This window comes from Eurypyga helias, unplaced genomic scaffold (genome assembly GCF_000690775.1).
Source record: "Eurypyga helias isolate BGI_N326 unplaced genomic scaffold, ASM69077v1 scaffold16838, whole genome shotgun sequence".
Classification (NCBI taxonomy): Eukaryota; Metazoa; Chordata; class Aves; order Eurypygiformes; family Eurypygidae; genus Eurypyga; species Eurypyga helias.
In genome coordinates this window covers 1-15,925 of record NW_010266431.1, presented here as the reverse complement: position 1 = coordinate 15,925, position 15,925 = coordinate 1, and the positions used below count along the sequence as shown (strand labels likewise).

The window sequence follows — 15,925 nt, the reverse complement described above, 5'->3', positions numbered from 1 at the left end:
TCAGAGCGCAGAGTAAAGAAAGTCCTCCTGATTTCAGCAAGAGCTTTGCCTTCTGAAGAAAGGCAGAATCAGAAGAACAACTTTGAATTAATACTGACCTTTAAAAGAAGCTGATATTTTGTTATCCTTTGGACAGGTTTGATAAGGTAAGAGGAGATAGAGTTGGCCAGTCCATGTCGTTGTTGTATCTCCTGCATGAAAAACACAAACGTTTGAGGACTGTGAGCACCAGCCCTCAGATACAGACAGCTTTGAGGGCTACACAATAATGCACATTAACCACAAATTCTATTTTAGCAAAGAGAAATGAAAAAAGACAGGATGAACAGATATTTCAGCCACAGCAAATAGTTATGCTGTGCATCTGTCTACTTGCTCTGTATAAACAAAAGATAATTACCTCCAAGCGTTTCAAGAAACCTAAATACAAACAGCAGTGATCCAAGGATATGGAATATGTGGCAACGCCTTTTTTAAAAAATTAAAATCTGTATTCATTTAGTTACTTGCAAGAGAAAAGAAAACAAACTTCAGTGTTCCAGGGAACACAGCCAGGCTGAGGTGGAGGTTTCTCAGCATCGCCTGCTAGTTTAAGCTGTTTAAAGTCACAGAAAGCACCTTCTCCCACAAGGGGGAGCACGACGTAACATTTCCTAACTAAGGAAAGGGGTTACCAAGTACTCCAACAGGAAACAGCCACTTGCAAAAAAAAGAATGACCTCCACAAAGCTAAAGGAGAAAACCAGAATTAGATTATTGTTAGATGTGATAACTGCAGATTTCAAGTACTGATCATGGTTGAACTTCATGGCCAGTGTGTGCCACTTTTCACAGTACTGGGTATATTTTAACCACACAGTTTCGTGCACCAAGCTATGCACTGCAGCTACGTGCTTTCTAACGATGATTACGGCATCGGAAATGCCCAAGAGGGGATACACATGACGTTTTCAGGTGGTCCAGTGGTGGACAACCGAAGCTCTTCAAGTCACCTGTGCACAGAATCAGGTCTTCATACTTCTAATCCATTTTACGTGGACTAGGGGATCCAGAGCTCTGGATGTACTGGTTAAGACAGAGGGATCAAAGGAGGTGGTGGCAAGAACATATGTCTAATACAGTTTTATCAAAGCCCTTTGCTTTTTTTTTAAATAGTATTTACTAAATTCTATTTGATTTTTTTTGGTCGTATCTTCCTTATATCCCGTAACTTATCTTCAGGCACTGAAAACAGAGGCTTCACGGAAAGGCTTTACCTTAAAACGTTCGGAATCCCCATCTCCTCGGTGAGAGACTTTTGAAATTAACCCCAAGAGCTTCAGAGATTTTTCATCTCTTTGTTTATTATGTCCTTCCCTCTACTTCTACAAACAATTCTTTAAAAAATGCATGGTGTCACCACACAGGTGGTGGCTCAGCAGTGTGGAGCAGGAAACAAAAAGGGGCAGAGCGCCCTGTAACTGAATCTATAAATACAAGTCCTGCAGCGTGGCCAAAATTCCCCAGATAGTGCAGTTCCCCAAAACCCCAAACAGCTGCTACAATTCAGTCCTTTCTTACGTGGAATAGTACAGGTAGACCAAGTAACCTCTGAACTCAATGAGCAAGCTGGGTAGTTCAGCAGCTCTGAACAAGGACAGTCAACTCAATTACCACCTACATTCAATTACAATTTAAAGGCGCTCCAACAAATTTTACAGTTTTACATCTTTATTACATACAATTTATGTAATACACATAATTAATTTATGTAATACACATTTGCAGAACGTACTTGTGAGAGATGAAGATTCATGTCACAGCTGTTGCTGCCAGAACCTGCTTCCAGCTCTGAACTGCTCTGATACGTGACAGTGACTTTTTACATTTGATTTGACTGCTTTATGAGACCAACCGAGCAGCGTAAGCTAACCACGTGAGATAAATGACTGAATTTCTTAGGCTGACACTACATTGCAGCATTTGTACCCTGAAACTCGCATTTTCCTTAAGAAATTAGGTACTCAGCGTAAGTGCAAGTACACATTTCAAAGCGCCAAGGCATACTTTTAAAGACGACACAAAGTACTTACATCAAAGTATGCTCCTGCATGTTCTAATATCAGCTGGGTAGAATCTGGCTTATTTTTACAGTAAGTAACGTACATTTGGAATTTGTCTGCCTGCAGAACAAAATGCAAATTTACACAGGTTATCAGAGAACATTTCTGTCACATTATGGTTTTTTTAGTTATCAAAAAGCATCTCTTCTCTCGCAAGAAATTAAACTATACAGAATTATTTTCCCATTCAAACTGGCAGCGTAAGAAAATACATCAGGCAAATAAGACTGAAAACAATAGCAGTGAATGCAAAAGTAGATTATTCATAGCTAAGACAAAGATACCAAACCAAACCTGAAGGCAGGCTTCGGAAACTTGTGTAATTTCAAGAGCAGCTAAGCACTGGCTTCTGACCTAAGTGCTTTAATAATTTTTTCTCCAGCTAAATATCCTTCAAATTTGAGTAAAAATGTGTGTAAGAGGTACTTTTACATATTTTACAAATTAAAAAGGGACTTGAGACTAGAATCCATCCCTTCATGATTCCCATCTCCTTTGTTACTTCTCAACATAAGTCTGAGTTTATTACCCATGTAACGAAGCAGTGTCCAACATCTTCTGGTAACTGTTCATATTTTTCCAGCTCTTTGAGGAATATACTATGAGTAGAAAAGAAACAAACAGTATAAGGCACATAAAATATTCTCATCAGAGCAGCTGATATTGATCTATTGTCTTCAAAAAAAAAGGCAGTTAGAAAACTTGCTGTAGTTCATACCAACAGCATGAGTTAAAGAAATCAAGATCACAGGAATGGATAAAAAGGTGTAATAACACAACTAACATAAAACGTAGTTCAGTACAAATTCTCATGTGAAGATCAGCAATTGATCCAGCAGATGTGGTTAACGCCTAAGAGTACACAGATTTAATAACTGCTGTTGTACTCCATCAAGGTTTCCTACTGTTTCATTTCAAGAAAAGTTGAAATGAAAAGTTCTCTTCATCTCAAGAGAAAATGGAGGCGACTTGCTTTTTGGATGCTTAAGTTAAAACAAAGCATACCAATGAATGTAAAATCAGATTCTGGAATAGACTAGGTATATTTTATTACTTAAAAATCATGACCCAATAGAAATGCCAATATATGAACAAAGAAGATTCAGAGTAAGACTTCTGTACACACATCTGTCCAGGAACTATTCCACTCTTTCATGCCCTGTACTCAAGTAAATGTAACAATGGTGGAGCATCTCCACAGCCGCTTTGAGGAGCCAAAATGTGCTACATCTGTTCTTGAGTTCAGTTGTTTCCATCTCTTTAGGACAACTAGGACACCTATGGCAAAATTTTAATATATCCAAATAATTTCTTAAAAGCTGAAATATATCTCAGACTGAAAACAACAGTTTCTAATGGTGTACCTACCTGATGACAAAAAGCAACAAAAGAAACAATTTTGCAATGTGAGAAGAAAACCTTCAGATTTTTAATGAAAAAGCATCCATTATTCATATGCACAATATTTTCACTAGGAAATCCCTCAGGTCATCATTTGGATTTAGCAGTAATATGGTAATGGAAGATAAGTCACTCACTTATTGTGGAACTCATAGATTTCCTGCATGTTTCCAAAGATAATGTGTTCTTTGTTTACAATACCAGCTGGGATCTCCTCGACTCCGCTTGTCATTTCCCACAGATATGTCTGCCCAGAACAGAAAAGATGCATGAAAAGTCATGATAAACTCTGAACAGAAGCACCCAGATACCTGTAAGCATGCATTCCTGGAGAGAAATCAGAGAAAGATCACACAGCATCATCATCTCCAATTGTGACAGTACCTGTTGTGTCAAATATACCTTGTGATTTTGATAGTAAAATCCAAGTTCTAAAACTAACAATTTAACATAGTCCCTGAGACTTCATCATTTAAAATGCACAGTGTTCTTGACAACCTCTAACGCTTCAGGATATTCCTTATCAAGGTTATGTCTGCAGTCTAGAAGTCCATGCTTTGTGCAAAAGCTAACACTGAACATTACTTGCTTCAATGTGACAATTACTGGGCGCTTTTCCATGGAACCTCTCTGAATTTCTATTCAAAAAAGTCAGCTAGTAGCACAACATGTGATACAGATAACAAGAGAATTAACACAAGCACTTCGCTATTGCTAGCAAGGCAAATAAAGCAAACCCCTCCTTTTTCCCTCCCCTCTCTACAACAAAAACCCTACACATCTATTAACTGGGAAAGAGCAAATGCTGAAACTCAGTAGTGACAAAAAGGAGAACATACAGGATGTGGCTTTTATCAGATGTAATTGTAAGTTTCTTCTTCATAGCAAAAAAGATACTTAATTTGGTCCTGTGACTGCAAACAAATCATGCTCAGCTGTTAAAACCAAAAAGAAACAGAAAACAGACCGAATCCTGTCTTCAAAGATTATTAAAAAAAAGAAAAAAAACCCACTTACATCCATGCATTCCCGGAGGTCTCTTACGTAAGCCTTTTCTGTCTGAATTAGCTCAGCCATAATGAACCTTAGGTGACAACAGAAAGAATAATCAAATCTCAGTCTGTTAGATCATTATGAATGCATAATAACCAGAACACATCTTTCTCCTCATCAGCTTTTGCTTCTTCCACTGCTGCAAGAAAAACCTGAGGACTGAAAAGTGAAGAGAGACAACAGATGAAGGAAACATGAGGTAACATCCCTCCATTACTAACTGGTGTAAAAAGAAATGGGGAAGGAGATGGGATTTTTTTCTCAAATGCTTTATACTTGCTATAGTCATTTAACTGTTGTCCTCCCTCCTCCTCTTACACATTCATTTCACATCATTTTTAAAAAGAAAGCATATTAAAACAAGTCTAATATAACTGTGTAAGTTTAAGATTCTGATATGCCAGAATTATCTGTGAGAACAAACGTGAATAAAAGGCAATAGGAGCTATTGAGTATTATCACTCTTTTTACCATTTATCCAATTTCTAAGCTGCCAGACAAGCTGTGACAGTAGTTTCATTATCAGGATTGATTTATGCATTCTCATTGATTAAAAATAAATAAATTTATTACTCTTTCCTGCGGGCAGACTTTCGTTTTTCTTCGTTAAGTTCATGAGCAGCATCACGCAGTTTCACCTCTGAACCAGGGACACTGGCTGGGATTATATCCAGCTGCAAGCTTTTGCTCTTCATTAAAGAAAGGAAGAATTGATTAAGGAAGGAGACAAGAGAAAACAATAGCTAAATCAAATGCAAGCAAAGCTTGTTTGTCTGTCATCACACTAATTTCTCTTACCGACTTATTGGAATCAGAGGAAATACCCAGAGCTTTCTCCAAAGAGGTTCTGTATTTCTCCATGCGCAGGGAAAAGTCTCTGTACCTCTTATCTACTGCTGTGACACATTTTTTAATCTCTGTTGCATGAGCATGCCCTTTTTCACAAAAGCCATCAGCCAGCTGTATCAACAACTTCACCCGCTCTTTGGTTTGCTATGAAAACAGGAAAATATCAAACAGTTACGAGCTCTACCTGTCACGAAGGGGGTCATCTTGCCCAACCTGCTACTAAGTGCAGTTGGAGATGCCATCAAAGGAGCTAGCTTCCTCCCCTCTCTTCAGAGATTGAGAACAGGCACTTTTTTTCTAATAAAAAGAGCACAAGATGAATATAGCTTTCCTTAGGGTTTATTATTACATGACTAGAAGCAGGTTGTTTATTTCTTCTTTCAAAAACGTGCACTGTGTCTAACCCAGTCTGTGGGGTTTGGGGGGCTTTGGTAGTGGTGGAGAGGCCGCAGGGATGGCTCCTGTGAGAAGCTACTAGAAGATTCCCCAATTCCAAGTCAGACCCACCTCTGGCTGCGGCCAAGCCCATCAGCACCTCTGACTAACATATCTAAGAGGGGAATACAAAAGACTTCTTCTTTCAAAAACGTGCACTGTGTCTAACCCAGTCTGTGGGGTTTGGGGGGCTTTGGTAGTGGTGGAGAGGCCGCAGGGATGGCTCCTGTGAGAAGCTACTAGAAGATTCCCCAATTCCAAGTCAGACCCACCTCTGGCTGCGGCCAAGCCCATCAGCACCTCTGACTAACATATCTAAGAGGGGAATACAAAAGACAACCAGCAGCCATCAGCACCTCTGACTAACATATCCAAGAGGGGAATACAAAAGAGAACCAGCAGTGGAAGCAGAAGGAGAGAGGCTGGGTGTGAGAGACACAACTAGGCAGACACCGCAAGTCAGTGAAGAAAGTGAGGGAGGAGGTGGGTGGGAGCAGAGGTTCCCCTGCAGCCCGTGGTGAGAGGGCAGGCTGTGCCCTGCAGCCAGGGAGGGTCACGGGGAGCAGAGACCCACCTGCAGCCCAGGGAGGACCCCACGCTGGAGCAGGTGGCTGCAGCCCCAAGGGAAGCCCATGCTGGAGCAGGCTGCTCCTGAAGGACTGCACTCCATGGGAAGGACCCATGCTGGAGCAGTTTATAAAGAACTTCAGCCCCTGGGAGGGACTCATGTTGGAGAAGTTTGTGGAGAACTGTGTGCTGTGGGAGGGACCCCAGCCTGAAGTAGGGGCAGAGCGTGAGGAGTCCTCCCCCTGAGGAGGAAGGAGCAGCAGCAATGTGTGATGAACTGACCGCAACCCCCATTCCATGATTTTTCTTCCCCAAGTCGAGTCTGTTTTGCCCATGCCCATGGTTGGTGAGAGATCCCTCCCTGTCATTGCCTCAGGCCATGAGTCCTTCCTGATATTTTCTCCTCCCCATCCCACCAGTGGGGAAGTGAGGGAGTGGATGCCTGGCCTTTTGTTGCCAGCTGGGCCTAAACCACAAACGCCAGAGATTAAATTCTGCTTGGCAAGCTTTTCAGAACATGGGTATTCTCACATCAATACAAAGGGGTTTTGATGCCAAAGAGGATAATTTGTTCATGACCACTGAAGCACCGATACTGGACCTGGCCTACAGTCTCAAGAATCTGCCTCCTTTAGACATCACTGAAATGCTGAGAGGGAAATAAGTCTTGTTATAGGCTTTACACTTTAATGGATTAAGACTGTATTCTTTACATCTTTTTTCTGTTATGTTACGTTGTCAACACAGTTGTTTGAGAGAAACTAAGGAAACCAGGACCCACCACCAAATCTGTAACTAAGTGTTTTTCCCAACTAACAAGCTGCCTAAGACTCTGTACTTACTCTCATGCAAATCGTAAATCATCTACAATGAATAAGTTTATACCTCCAAGAAGATGAATTTCTACACCAATAAGTTAAAGCAAAACAGTAAGAACGTGACTTTATGTCAGTGGGAATATCAACAGTGTTTGTCCTTTTTTTTTTTTTTCTTTTAATTTATTCTCTTTCTTTCCTAGTGGTCCCTTGTCCAAGCATTTCTTTTCATTATGGAATTGGCAAGGGCTAACACATCCTGCCAACAGGTGGTGAAACATCAAGGGAGTGGCACTAACAACATCCTTTCAAAAGGGGCACCCACGTCATCTGCTGACTGAGAGGAAACAAAGGGGGCAGTGGTGCTCTGCGTGCTGGAAGGGATCCAGCAGAACAAAGGCTGGAGCAAAACTCAGAAAGAAGAAAATATGGGTTTGAAAAGCAAAAGGTATTTCTGTTCTTTCTGGATTCTCTTTTCTCCCTTCTCACATGTCCCATGACCGACTCAAGTCTCTTCTCTTCTGAGGTGGTCCTTCAGACAAATGAACACTTGCTTACTTTCTCAGGCTTTATTATTTCTCTCTGAAGACTGGAGACCCAAGATGTGGGTTTTGAACAGGTGACAAGACAAAACACAAACAGACAAGGTTACGTAAGCTGAGGTGCTTCAGTCATGCACTGGTTGCCTTTCTTGTCACATGTGAAAACTTTCAAGCCTCACAAGTGACATCTGCACCTCTGTATATGCCTCCAGAAATGTTGAACAATATAATGCTTCCATGGCTCAAAACGTTACATCAGAATCACAGAATATTGTAATAAAAGGAGGAAACTAAGAAGTAAAACTTTAATTTTTCTATTGTCTTTCAATTAAATATCAGCTGAATAATAATAATATGCCTTGTTGTATTTTATATCTTAAATGAACATGCAGTAATCCATAGGCATAAGGATATCAAAAGCCCTGCAAGGTTTTTAGTTTGTTTTAAAGTAAAAAGTAAGTTTTAAAAAAAAAAACAAACCAACCAACCAACCAAACAAAAAAACCCCCATTTTTAAGCTATCTCACTAAATTTCTGCTATAGGAAATCAACTGCACATAGGGCTGATAGAGCTCCTGTGACAGTGATTATCTTCTGACTAACCTCTTGGTTTATTCTATTCCCAGGAGAAATACAGAGAGAAAGCCACTGCAAGAAAGTAAACAACTCCTGAAGGACACATCCCTGAATTTTTGGGGGAAGAAAGGAGGAAATTGGGGTTTTTTGTGGTGTTTTTTTGGGGGTTTTTTTTGTGTTGGTTGGTTGGGTTTTTTTTAATCTTACATGATTGTATTCAGTTTACCTTTGCTGTGATCTGAAATTCTTCATGTTCTTTTAACAGTTCTTGAGTGTGCTGGATACTGGAGCCAGTGGAAGTATGTGTGGATAAATAAAACTCTCCATTGTCATGAATCCATTCCAGAGCCTAAATAAAGCAATAATGAAGGAAAAGTAAGACAGAAGGCAATATACTTTTGCCAATAGAAGCCAAATGTAATCAGTATTTCTCAAACACAGATTGGCCAATTAGTAAACACAGATTGGCCAATTGGTAAATTATGTCACTTGCTGCAATCATCTAATACTTCTACAATATCAAATGGTTTGTAACTCTAAAATAATGAAGCACTGAAGTCTAAGAAGCAATGTTTAAAAAATTAAAGGAAAACAACTGACAAGTCTGAATACCTCAGGGAAGTCAACCATTACAGGGCTATGACAGTCCACTATTGAAAGGTTCTAACCAACTATGTCCACAGCTTTGTTAGTACAAAGCTAATTGGGCAAAACCCACTTGCTAATTGGGCAAAACCCACTTTTTTTTTGGTGCAACACAGGACACCTATACTCAGAAACATACTTTTTTCAACATGTAAAAATGTACCTAAGATTGCCAAATGTGTAGGCTAAGCTTTTCAAGCACGTAAGATTTAACTATTATTTCACTCTTTAGTAGATATGTATTCCAGCCTCACAAGGTATTGTCTGTAGTTACATGTACTCCTAGAAATTAAACCTGCAGCAGAGGAGGAATTGTGAGATGTATCAGTTAAACCAATGAATGTACGTATAGGTAGTAAAAGACCAGAATTAAGAAGGCAATCTAAAATTGTTTCCTTTCTACATCCTGGCACCTTACTCTCTCGCTACTATGAAACATGATGATCCAGGTTATTATCTATGTTCTATCCACATTAATTTTGCTGCCCTTTTAAGCATAACTCTGTGGTTGCAAAGAATCCTACGCTCTCGGGGGGGGGCTACTGGGGCGAGAGGGGGAGAAAGTCCTCTCAAACTGCCACATAACAGTAAAAATAAATATAACTGAAGACTGACACTATCTAGTTGATTTGCAGCTCTTAGTACAGGTTACTACAGCAGTATGCAGAGGCACATGAACTTAAGAAACTTGACAAAGTCAATATCAGGTGTTCAAAGAGTTCAATAGAGCTTGCTTAGAATTGTCTTGTTACTAAATGTATGTTCTCTGTCTTCTGTAAATATACAGAACACTGGAAAAAGATGTAATACCCCAAGAGAAAAAGTAGTAGATTGCTAGTAGGTCCTCATTCTTCCTTTTCTCTCTTACACTTTCAGTTTACCCTTTTATCTACCCACATTACCAAGAACAGGAAAAGTTCTTGGCAGAAAAGGCATCATCTGCATTATAATTCCACCAACAATTTACGCTCATCAATGCTGTGACTGAGTAACTTTGATTCTCTTCCTTCTACTTAGGATGCTTTTGCCTCTTGGCACAAAAACCAAACTTGAGTATAAAGCTTTCAGAATTCAACACTGAATATGAGTGCTAGGATGCCATTTACCTAGTCACATACTAGTGCAGATACAAGCCTGATGAGATGGGCCTGTACTTTTCAAGTACCTCTTACAGAAACAAACCAGCAGCTCTTGGACTAACGTAAAGAACTAACCACCAATATGACACCTCTTGTCTTCCTAATGTCAGTCTTTGCAAGTAAAGACTGATACAGACAAGCAGCATGGCTATTGCTGATATTACCAAAACAACATTTATTTTCATACTTCCTGCTTCTAACTTTAACCTCCAGCTTTCTTTGGTGGGGGTAATACATGATGCTGGAATGAATGAAAAACAAAAAAAACCCTTCCCCTCCCCATATGTTGCCCTCTCATAAGTTTTTTGGCAGCTCTCTAGAGCCACAGCATGACAGAAGTTCATCTCAATGTCAATTCCTACAGTTTAGAACAACCCTCATTTCATGGGAGGATCAGGGTTGTATGCTGGAGACACGTATCACCACACAAGAGCTGGAGAAATCAATGTACTGCCCAGGTGAGCTCTTAACTCTGGAATGATTTGAGAGTCTACCATCTTCCTCAAAAACTACTACGATACCTGCTCCCATAGCAGGGCATCAAGTTCTGAAAGCACAAAGAATAGGTTCTTCCAACTTCCACACAAAAAACTAAAGGAAGAGAGCACCATTTCCATTTTCTGGCTAATCACTGTGGAGTCCTATACTGTTTACGATGACTGAACTAGTGATTGCTGAAAAACGGGATTTACAATGAAAATGCTGACAGACCTTTATCTCCAGCGTTTGACTGTTACTCATTAATCTCTATACAAAACGAAGTAGGTCATGTGCTTGGCAGATGAGCTGGAGAGAAGGTTATTCAAAAGTGGGGTGGGGAGCAGGGAAGGGGTGTTGTTTGAAAGTGCTATCAAACTTGAACTCCACTCTGAGATTTATCTTGCCTTACTTTCTATGTGAAATCATGGAAGACAGACTTCAGAAATCTTTCAAGAGATCAAGACAGACCACTAGTATTTAAGCCTCTGTCTACACAGGCTGTCAGAACGAAATAAAAAACCTAGTTTTTTCTTTTAAGTAGATCTAACTGTATTTCACTATATATGGGCGTTGTGTCCTTTTCTGCAGAACAGGAACAGATAGCTTCCTTTCTTTGTCCTATATCAAGTAAAAAAAAAAAAAAAAAAAAAAAAAAAGAGGTAAAACACCATTGCAGATCATTGCAATTCTGCATTGGAACTCCCTACTTATTTTTATAGTTTGTGTTTTGATTAGTGAAGTGGATTTTTTGTGTGTGTGGTAGTTACTTAATAGCTCTTTCCAGACTGATAAACTCAACAAAATAGAGGTGGATCTACCGTGCCAGAAACCATGAAACTGCAGAATTGCAAAAACTTCCCAAAGTCATTCAGTTATTCTTGTTTAATGAGTTAGCCAGCTTGTCAGTTTTCTAGAACTGCCAGTCAACTTAATTAGATGTTTTTTCCCCCAACATCAGAGAAAAATGTTGCTGCCTGTTATTTCACTGGTCAAATTAGGTGTGTGTATGAAAGTTAACAAGCGTAACAATTTGTCAAACACAAGCTTGCAGAAATGAGATTCTTCAGTACCAGATCAAGCTGGCAGAAGCAAAACACTACCGTTAAGTTACAGCAAAGACACCCTGCCTCAACAGACTTTGTTGCTCTGTATGAAAGGAAAAGCAAATGATTTAACTTACTGTCCAATTTCACCACTGACCTTTCAGCCATTTGAAATACTGAAGTCAATGGCAAGTCTGTTACCGTGGGACAAGTCAGTGTATGTCAAACCTCGAGCACACTGAAGATTTTTATAGAAAACCCTCACCTGCTTGGCACTTCTTTCAAACACCACATACTGTTGGCATTGATCGAGACGTCTTTTACGCATGGTCCAATAATGCAGCACACGGTTCTCCCTCTGGAAGAGTTCATTTAAGATATCTGAAGAAATGAAAAGTTTCAACAGAGGTTAAGAAAATCAAATTTGAAATATCACACTAAAATTAGTGGAATAAAGTCCTTTATTTTGTAGAATATACAATACATTTATTCTTTCTGTTACTCTTCGGTTTGCTCTTTTTTTTATATTCATGAAACAGTGTTCCTGTTTCATTACTATTTACAGAAACGTTGGTTAAAGAAACTAGAGATGCAATCAAAACTTACTAGTAACACCTTTTTTCTCTCAAATATTTTTTATACAGGGACTGCCACTGTTTATAGCAGAATTGAAAATGTAGTTTGATAAAGACTGTTCTTGTCAGGGTTTCCTCAGAAAAATTGAGCATGCACAAGCAATCACATGTTTAACATCTCATATGAATCACATTTTTTAAATAACTTATTTTAATATACCAGTCTCCGAGAAAATATTTAATAGTTTAATATACATGGGCAAATATATAACCTTAGGTCACTACAAGAACAAATGCAACATAAACAGATATTAAATGAACAGAAATCCAAGTAAAAAAAATTCACAAAATTACTGTTTGCAATTACCCTTCCAAAAAAATAATAACTAACAGCAGTATAATTGAATAAGTTGACATGTTCAAATATGAGTGTGCAATGAGCCTTGGGAAAATTTCTAGGTAATCAAATTATTAAGTCCACAATTTGCTACCGATACTCCCGAGTATTGGAAACTGTCTGCCTTTGGGAAGTCACATCCAAATTTCACTGTTAACCTGCAATTCCACATGTTTGACTTATAAATTCTTCTTGATGGCAAAGGCCACCTGCTAACAATATGCAGAAAAGTTTATCTGAACTCTGTTTCTTCAATGCTTATTGGGTTCTTTTCTTCAAAGCAATCCTAGCAGCTCCTTGTGAAGCTCACCTTCCTTACCCAGCGCTTCTTCCACAGAAGCAGCCCTGCCAGACTCTGTAGCACTGAAAACCCAGATGGCAAGCTGAAACACACAGAAATGGGAACACCCGGTGTTTCTGCCAGGTGACTCTGTTGGAAGTTCAAAGAACCCAAGGGGTGGTCTACCAGAAGCAGACGAGACCACAAAAAAGGCTCATTCTTCACAATAATGCTTTACTTGCTTCTCTACTTACACCTAGAGTTGGCTGTTTTCCATAGTTACAAACAGAAGCTCTCAGGTGCTAGGCCTCTTAATGGCTTTTGCATTCCCCTGCCCCACTGCAGGGATCCACCATGCCTTACATCCCAAGAGCCAACAACCCCCAGAAACAGTTTGACGAGAAACTCAGAAAAAGGGAGCCTGAGGGCAAAAGCATCTATCAGTGATCTGGGACCAATTTCAACCGCTCATCACAGCCTCCCTGAGGATTATGAAACCTGTCTGCATGACTGCCAACATCCTCCTGCTTGGAAGCACCGTATTCCCACTTGCCACATAGCGTTGAGATCACCCAGGAATTGCTTTTGGTTGGAATCTGGTCGCTGCAGCCAAAGTTTTCTCCTGCTGGGCAGGCTACCCTAAAATATGCCTCAGCCAATCTGTCCTGTAGTCAAGCCATGAGCTGATCTATGAGCCTCACCTGCTTTGTCAGTTTTAGTTCTGCACCTTGCCACCTCCAAAACGCTTGCTCAGAACACATGCCAGATTTCAGGGGACAAGAACGACGATCATTACACAATGCAACACACCCAACTGGACACACCACATAAAGAGAGACATCTCGAGGGTGACGCAAGAGAAGTAGTTCTGACAAAGAGCATACAAGGTGAATTTAGCTAATTGGAACAGCGTTTGTCCGTCAGGACACGATACAGATGGCAAGCCAGTGAGACATTTGGCTGGGAACTGTTAGTGTTATTGCATTAATTTCTTGGACTGACAAGGAAGAGAAAAAGATATTCTTTCTACTCAAAGCAAGTTACAGAAGATCAACATTCAATACTATGTTTGGATGAGCAGCTCTATTTCAAGTCTTGTGAATTATAGTTAGTCCCTATTGTTATTTTCTTTGATTCCATATTTTAAGACTGTTTCCTAAACTTCCAGCTTATTCTCCAGGCTTGGAGAGCTTTCAGCTTTCTCTGTACATCCTGCACTCTCTATCAACTTACCTAAAAATATAAGCACCACTAGACAAGTCCTTGCACTGTATTCAGTCACAGCCCATACAGCAGAGACAGAGGTAACAAAGCAGCATGGGAATTCAGCAGCAAAAGAAAAGATGAAGATGCTCCATTTCTGAGCTTACTTGCCACAGCACAGTCTCAGGTCACAACTCCTTCCTAAAGTTCAGCTTTGGCACAGTATCCAATAGAGTATTTGGATACTCTAACTGCAGGTCAAGGAAATTATTTACACTGGTAGAAAGGGACAGAAGAACCCCTCTCAGAGTTCAGCACCACTGTGATTCCTGTCTCCCCACGAAGCTTGTGCTTAGCTAAACTTTGCCTAGATGAAGACATTGCTTTTCCAGGTATCATGACCTGCAACTGGGAATAAGGATCAAGTATGCCACTGCATGAGGTTTTTGAAAAAACATTCAGCAGTTCTGCAGAAACTCAAGGGTCACTTAAGTTTTTAAAACATTCATTTCTACACTATGTAGTGATCACAGTCTGCTACACTGTTTCAAACATACACCTGAGTATAGCATGTGTCCAGCAGAACACATGTAACCTTGAGTTCACCAAAATGAAATAAACACTGTTATTTGTGAACAGAGAGGGACTTGTGGGTGATGTGATGGCTGAAGGCTGTCTTGGGCATAGCAATCAAAAAAAGATAGCTTTCGTTTCTCTGATAAGTAAAGAGCGGGGCAGCAGAACTGCCCCCTGGGACTTCCAGAGGGCTGACTTTGGCCTGTTTAGGGGGCTAGTTGACAGAGTGCCATCACACAGCACACACAGGACAACCAGGGGATCAGGCCCAGTCAGCATGGGTTTATGAAAGGCCTTGACAAACCTCATCCCCTTCTATGACAAGGTCACCGACTTAGTGGATGAGGGAGAGACTCTGAAATGTTGTCCACCTGGCTTTTAGTAATGCATTTGACACCATCTCCCACAGCATTCTCATGGAGAAACTGGCTGTTTCTCCAGAATACTGGCTTCACAGTTTGGACAGGTGCACACCTCACTGGGTAAAAAACTGGCTAGATGGCTGGACCCCAAGAGTTGTGGTGAATGGAGTTAGATCCAGCTGTCGGCTGGTCACAAGTGGTGTTTCCCAGGGCTCAGGTCTGGGGCCAGTTCTCTTTAACATGTTTATTGATCATCTGGACACAGGAACCAAGTGCGCTTTCAGTAAGTTTGCAGATGATAAGTTGGGTGCGAGTGTTGATCTGCCTGAGGGTAGGAAGGCTCCATACACAGGGATCTGGACAGGCTGGATCAATGGGCCAAGGCCAATTGTATGAGGTTCAACAAGGCCAAGTACTGGGTCCTGCACCTGGGTCACAATAACCCCCTGAAGTACAGGCTTGGGGACGAGTGGCTGGAAAGCTGCGCAGTGGAAAAGGACCTGGGGGTGTTGGTCAACAGCCGGCTGGAATATGAGCCAGCAGTGTGCCCAGGTGGCCAAGGCGGCCAACAGCATCCTGGCCTGAGTCAGGAACAGTGTGGCGAGCAGGAGTAGGGAAGGGATTGTCTCCCATTCGAGGCCACACTCAACAGTCAGCTAAATATGAGCCAGCAGTGTGCCCAGGTGGCCAAGAAGGCCAACACCATCCTGGCCTGAGTCAGGAACAGTGTGGCGAGCAGGAGTAGGGAAGGGATTGTCTCCCATTCGAGGCCACACTTTGAATACTGTGTTTGCTTTTGGGCCACTCACTATAAGAAATACATTGTGGTGCTGGAATGTGTCCAGCGACAGCAACAGACTTAGGGAAGGGTCTGGAGCACAAGTC

The 15,925-nt window shown here is 40.8% G+C and overlaps 1 protein-coding gene across 1 annotated transcript in view; it reads right to left on the bottom strand.

The window, feature by feature from the left end:
- LOC104513655 (triple functional domain protein-like) overlaps positions 1-13,002 on the bottom strand; it is a gene marked incomplete at both ends in the record, with an annotated part of 29,057 nt that extends 16,055 nt beyond the window's left edge. Inside the window, 9 exons of the mRNA XM_010157088.1 lie at positions 99-191; positions 2,073-2,162; positions 2,632-2,701; positions 3,641-3,750; positions 4,521-4,587; positions 5,130-5,245; positions 5,355-5,549; positions 11,913-12,028; positions 12,930-13,002. Of these exons, the coding sequence (XP_010155390.1) occupies positions 99-191; positions 2,073-2,162; positions 2,632-2,701; positions 3,641-3,750; positions 4,521-4,587; positions 5,130-5,245; positions 5,355-5,549; positions 11,913-12,028; positions 12,930-13,002 (930 nt within the window). The remainder of the gene's footprint in view (positions 1-98; positions 192-2,072; positions 2,163-2,631; positions 2,702-3,640; positions 3,751-4,520; positions 4,588-5,129; positions 5,246-5,354; positions 5,550-11,912; positions 12,029-12,929) is intronic.
- Between the last annotated feature and the right edge of the window lie 2,923 nt (positions 13,003-15,925).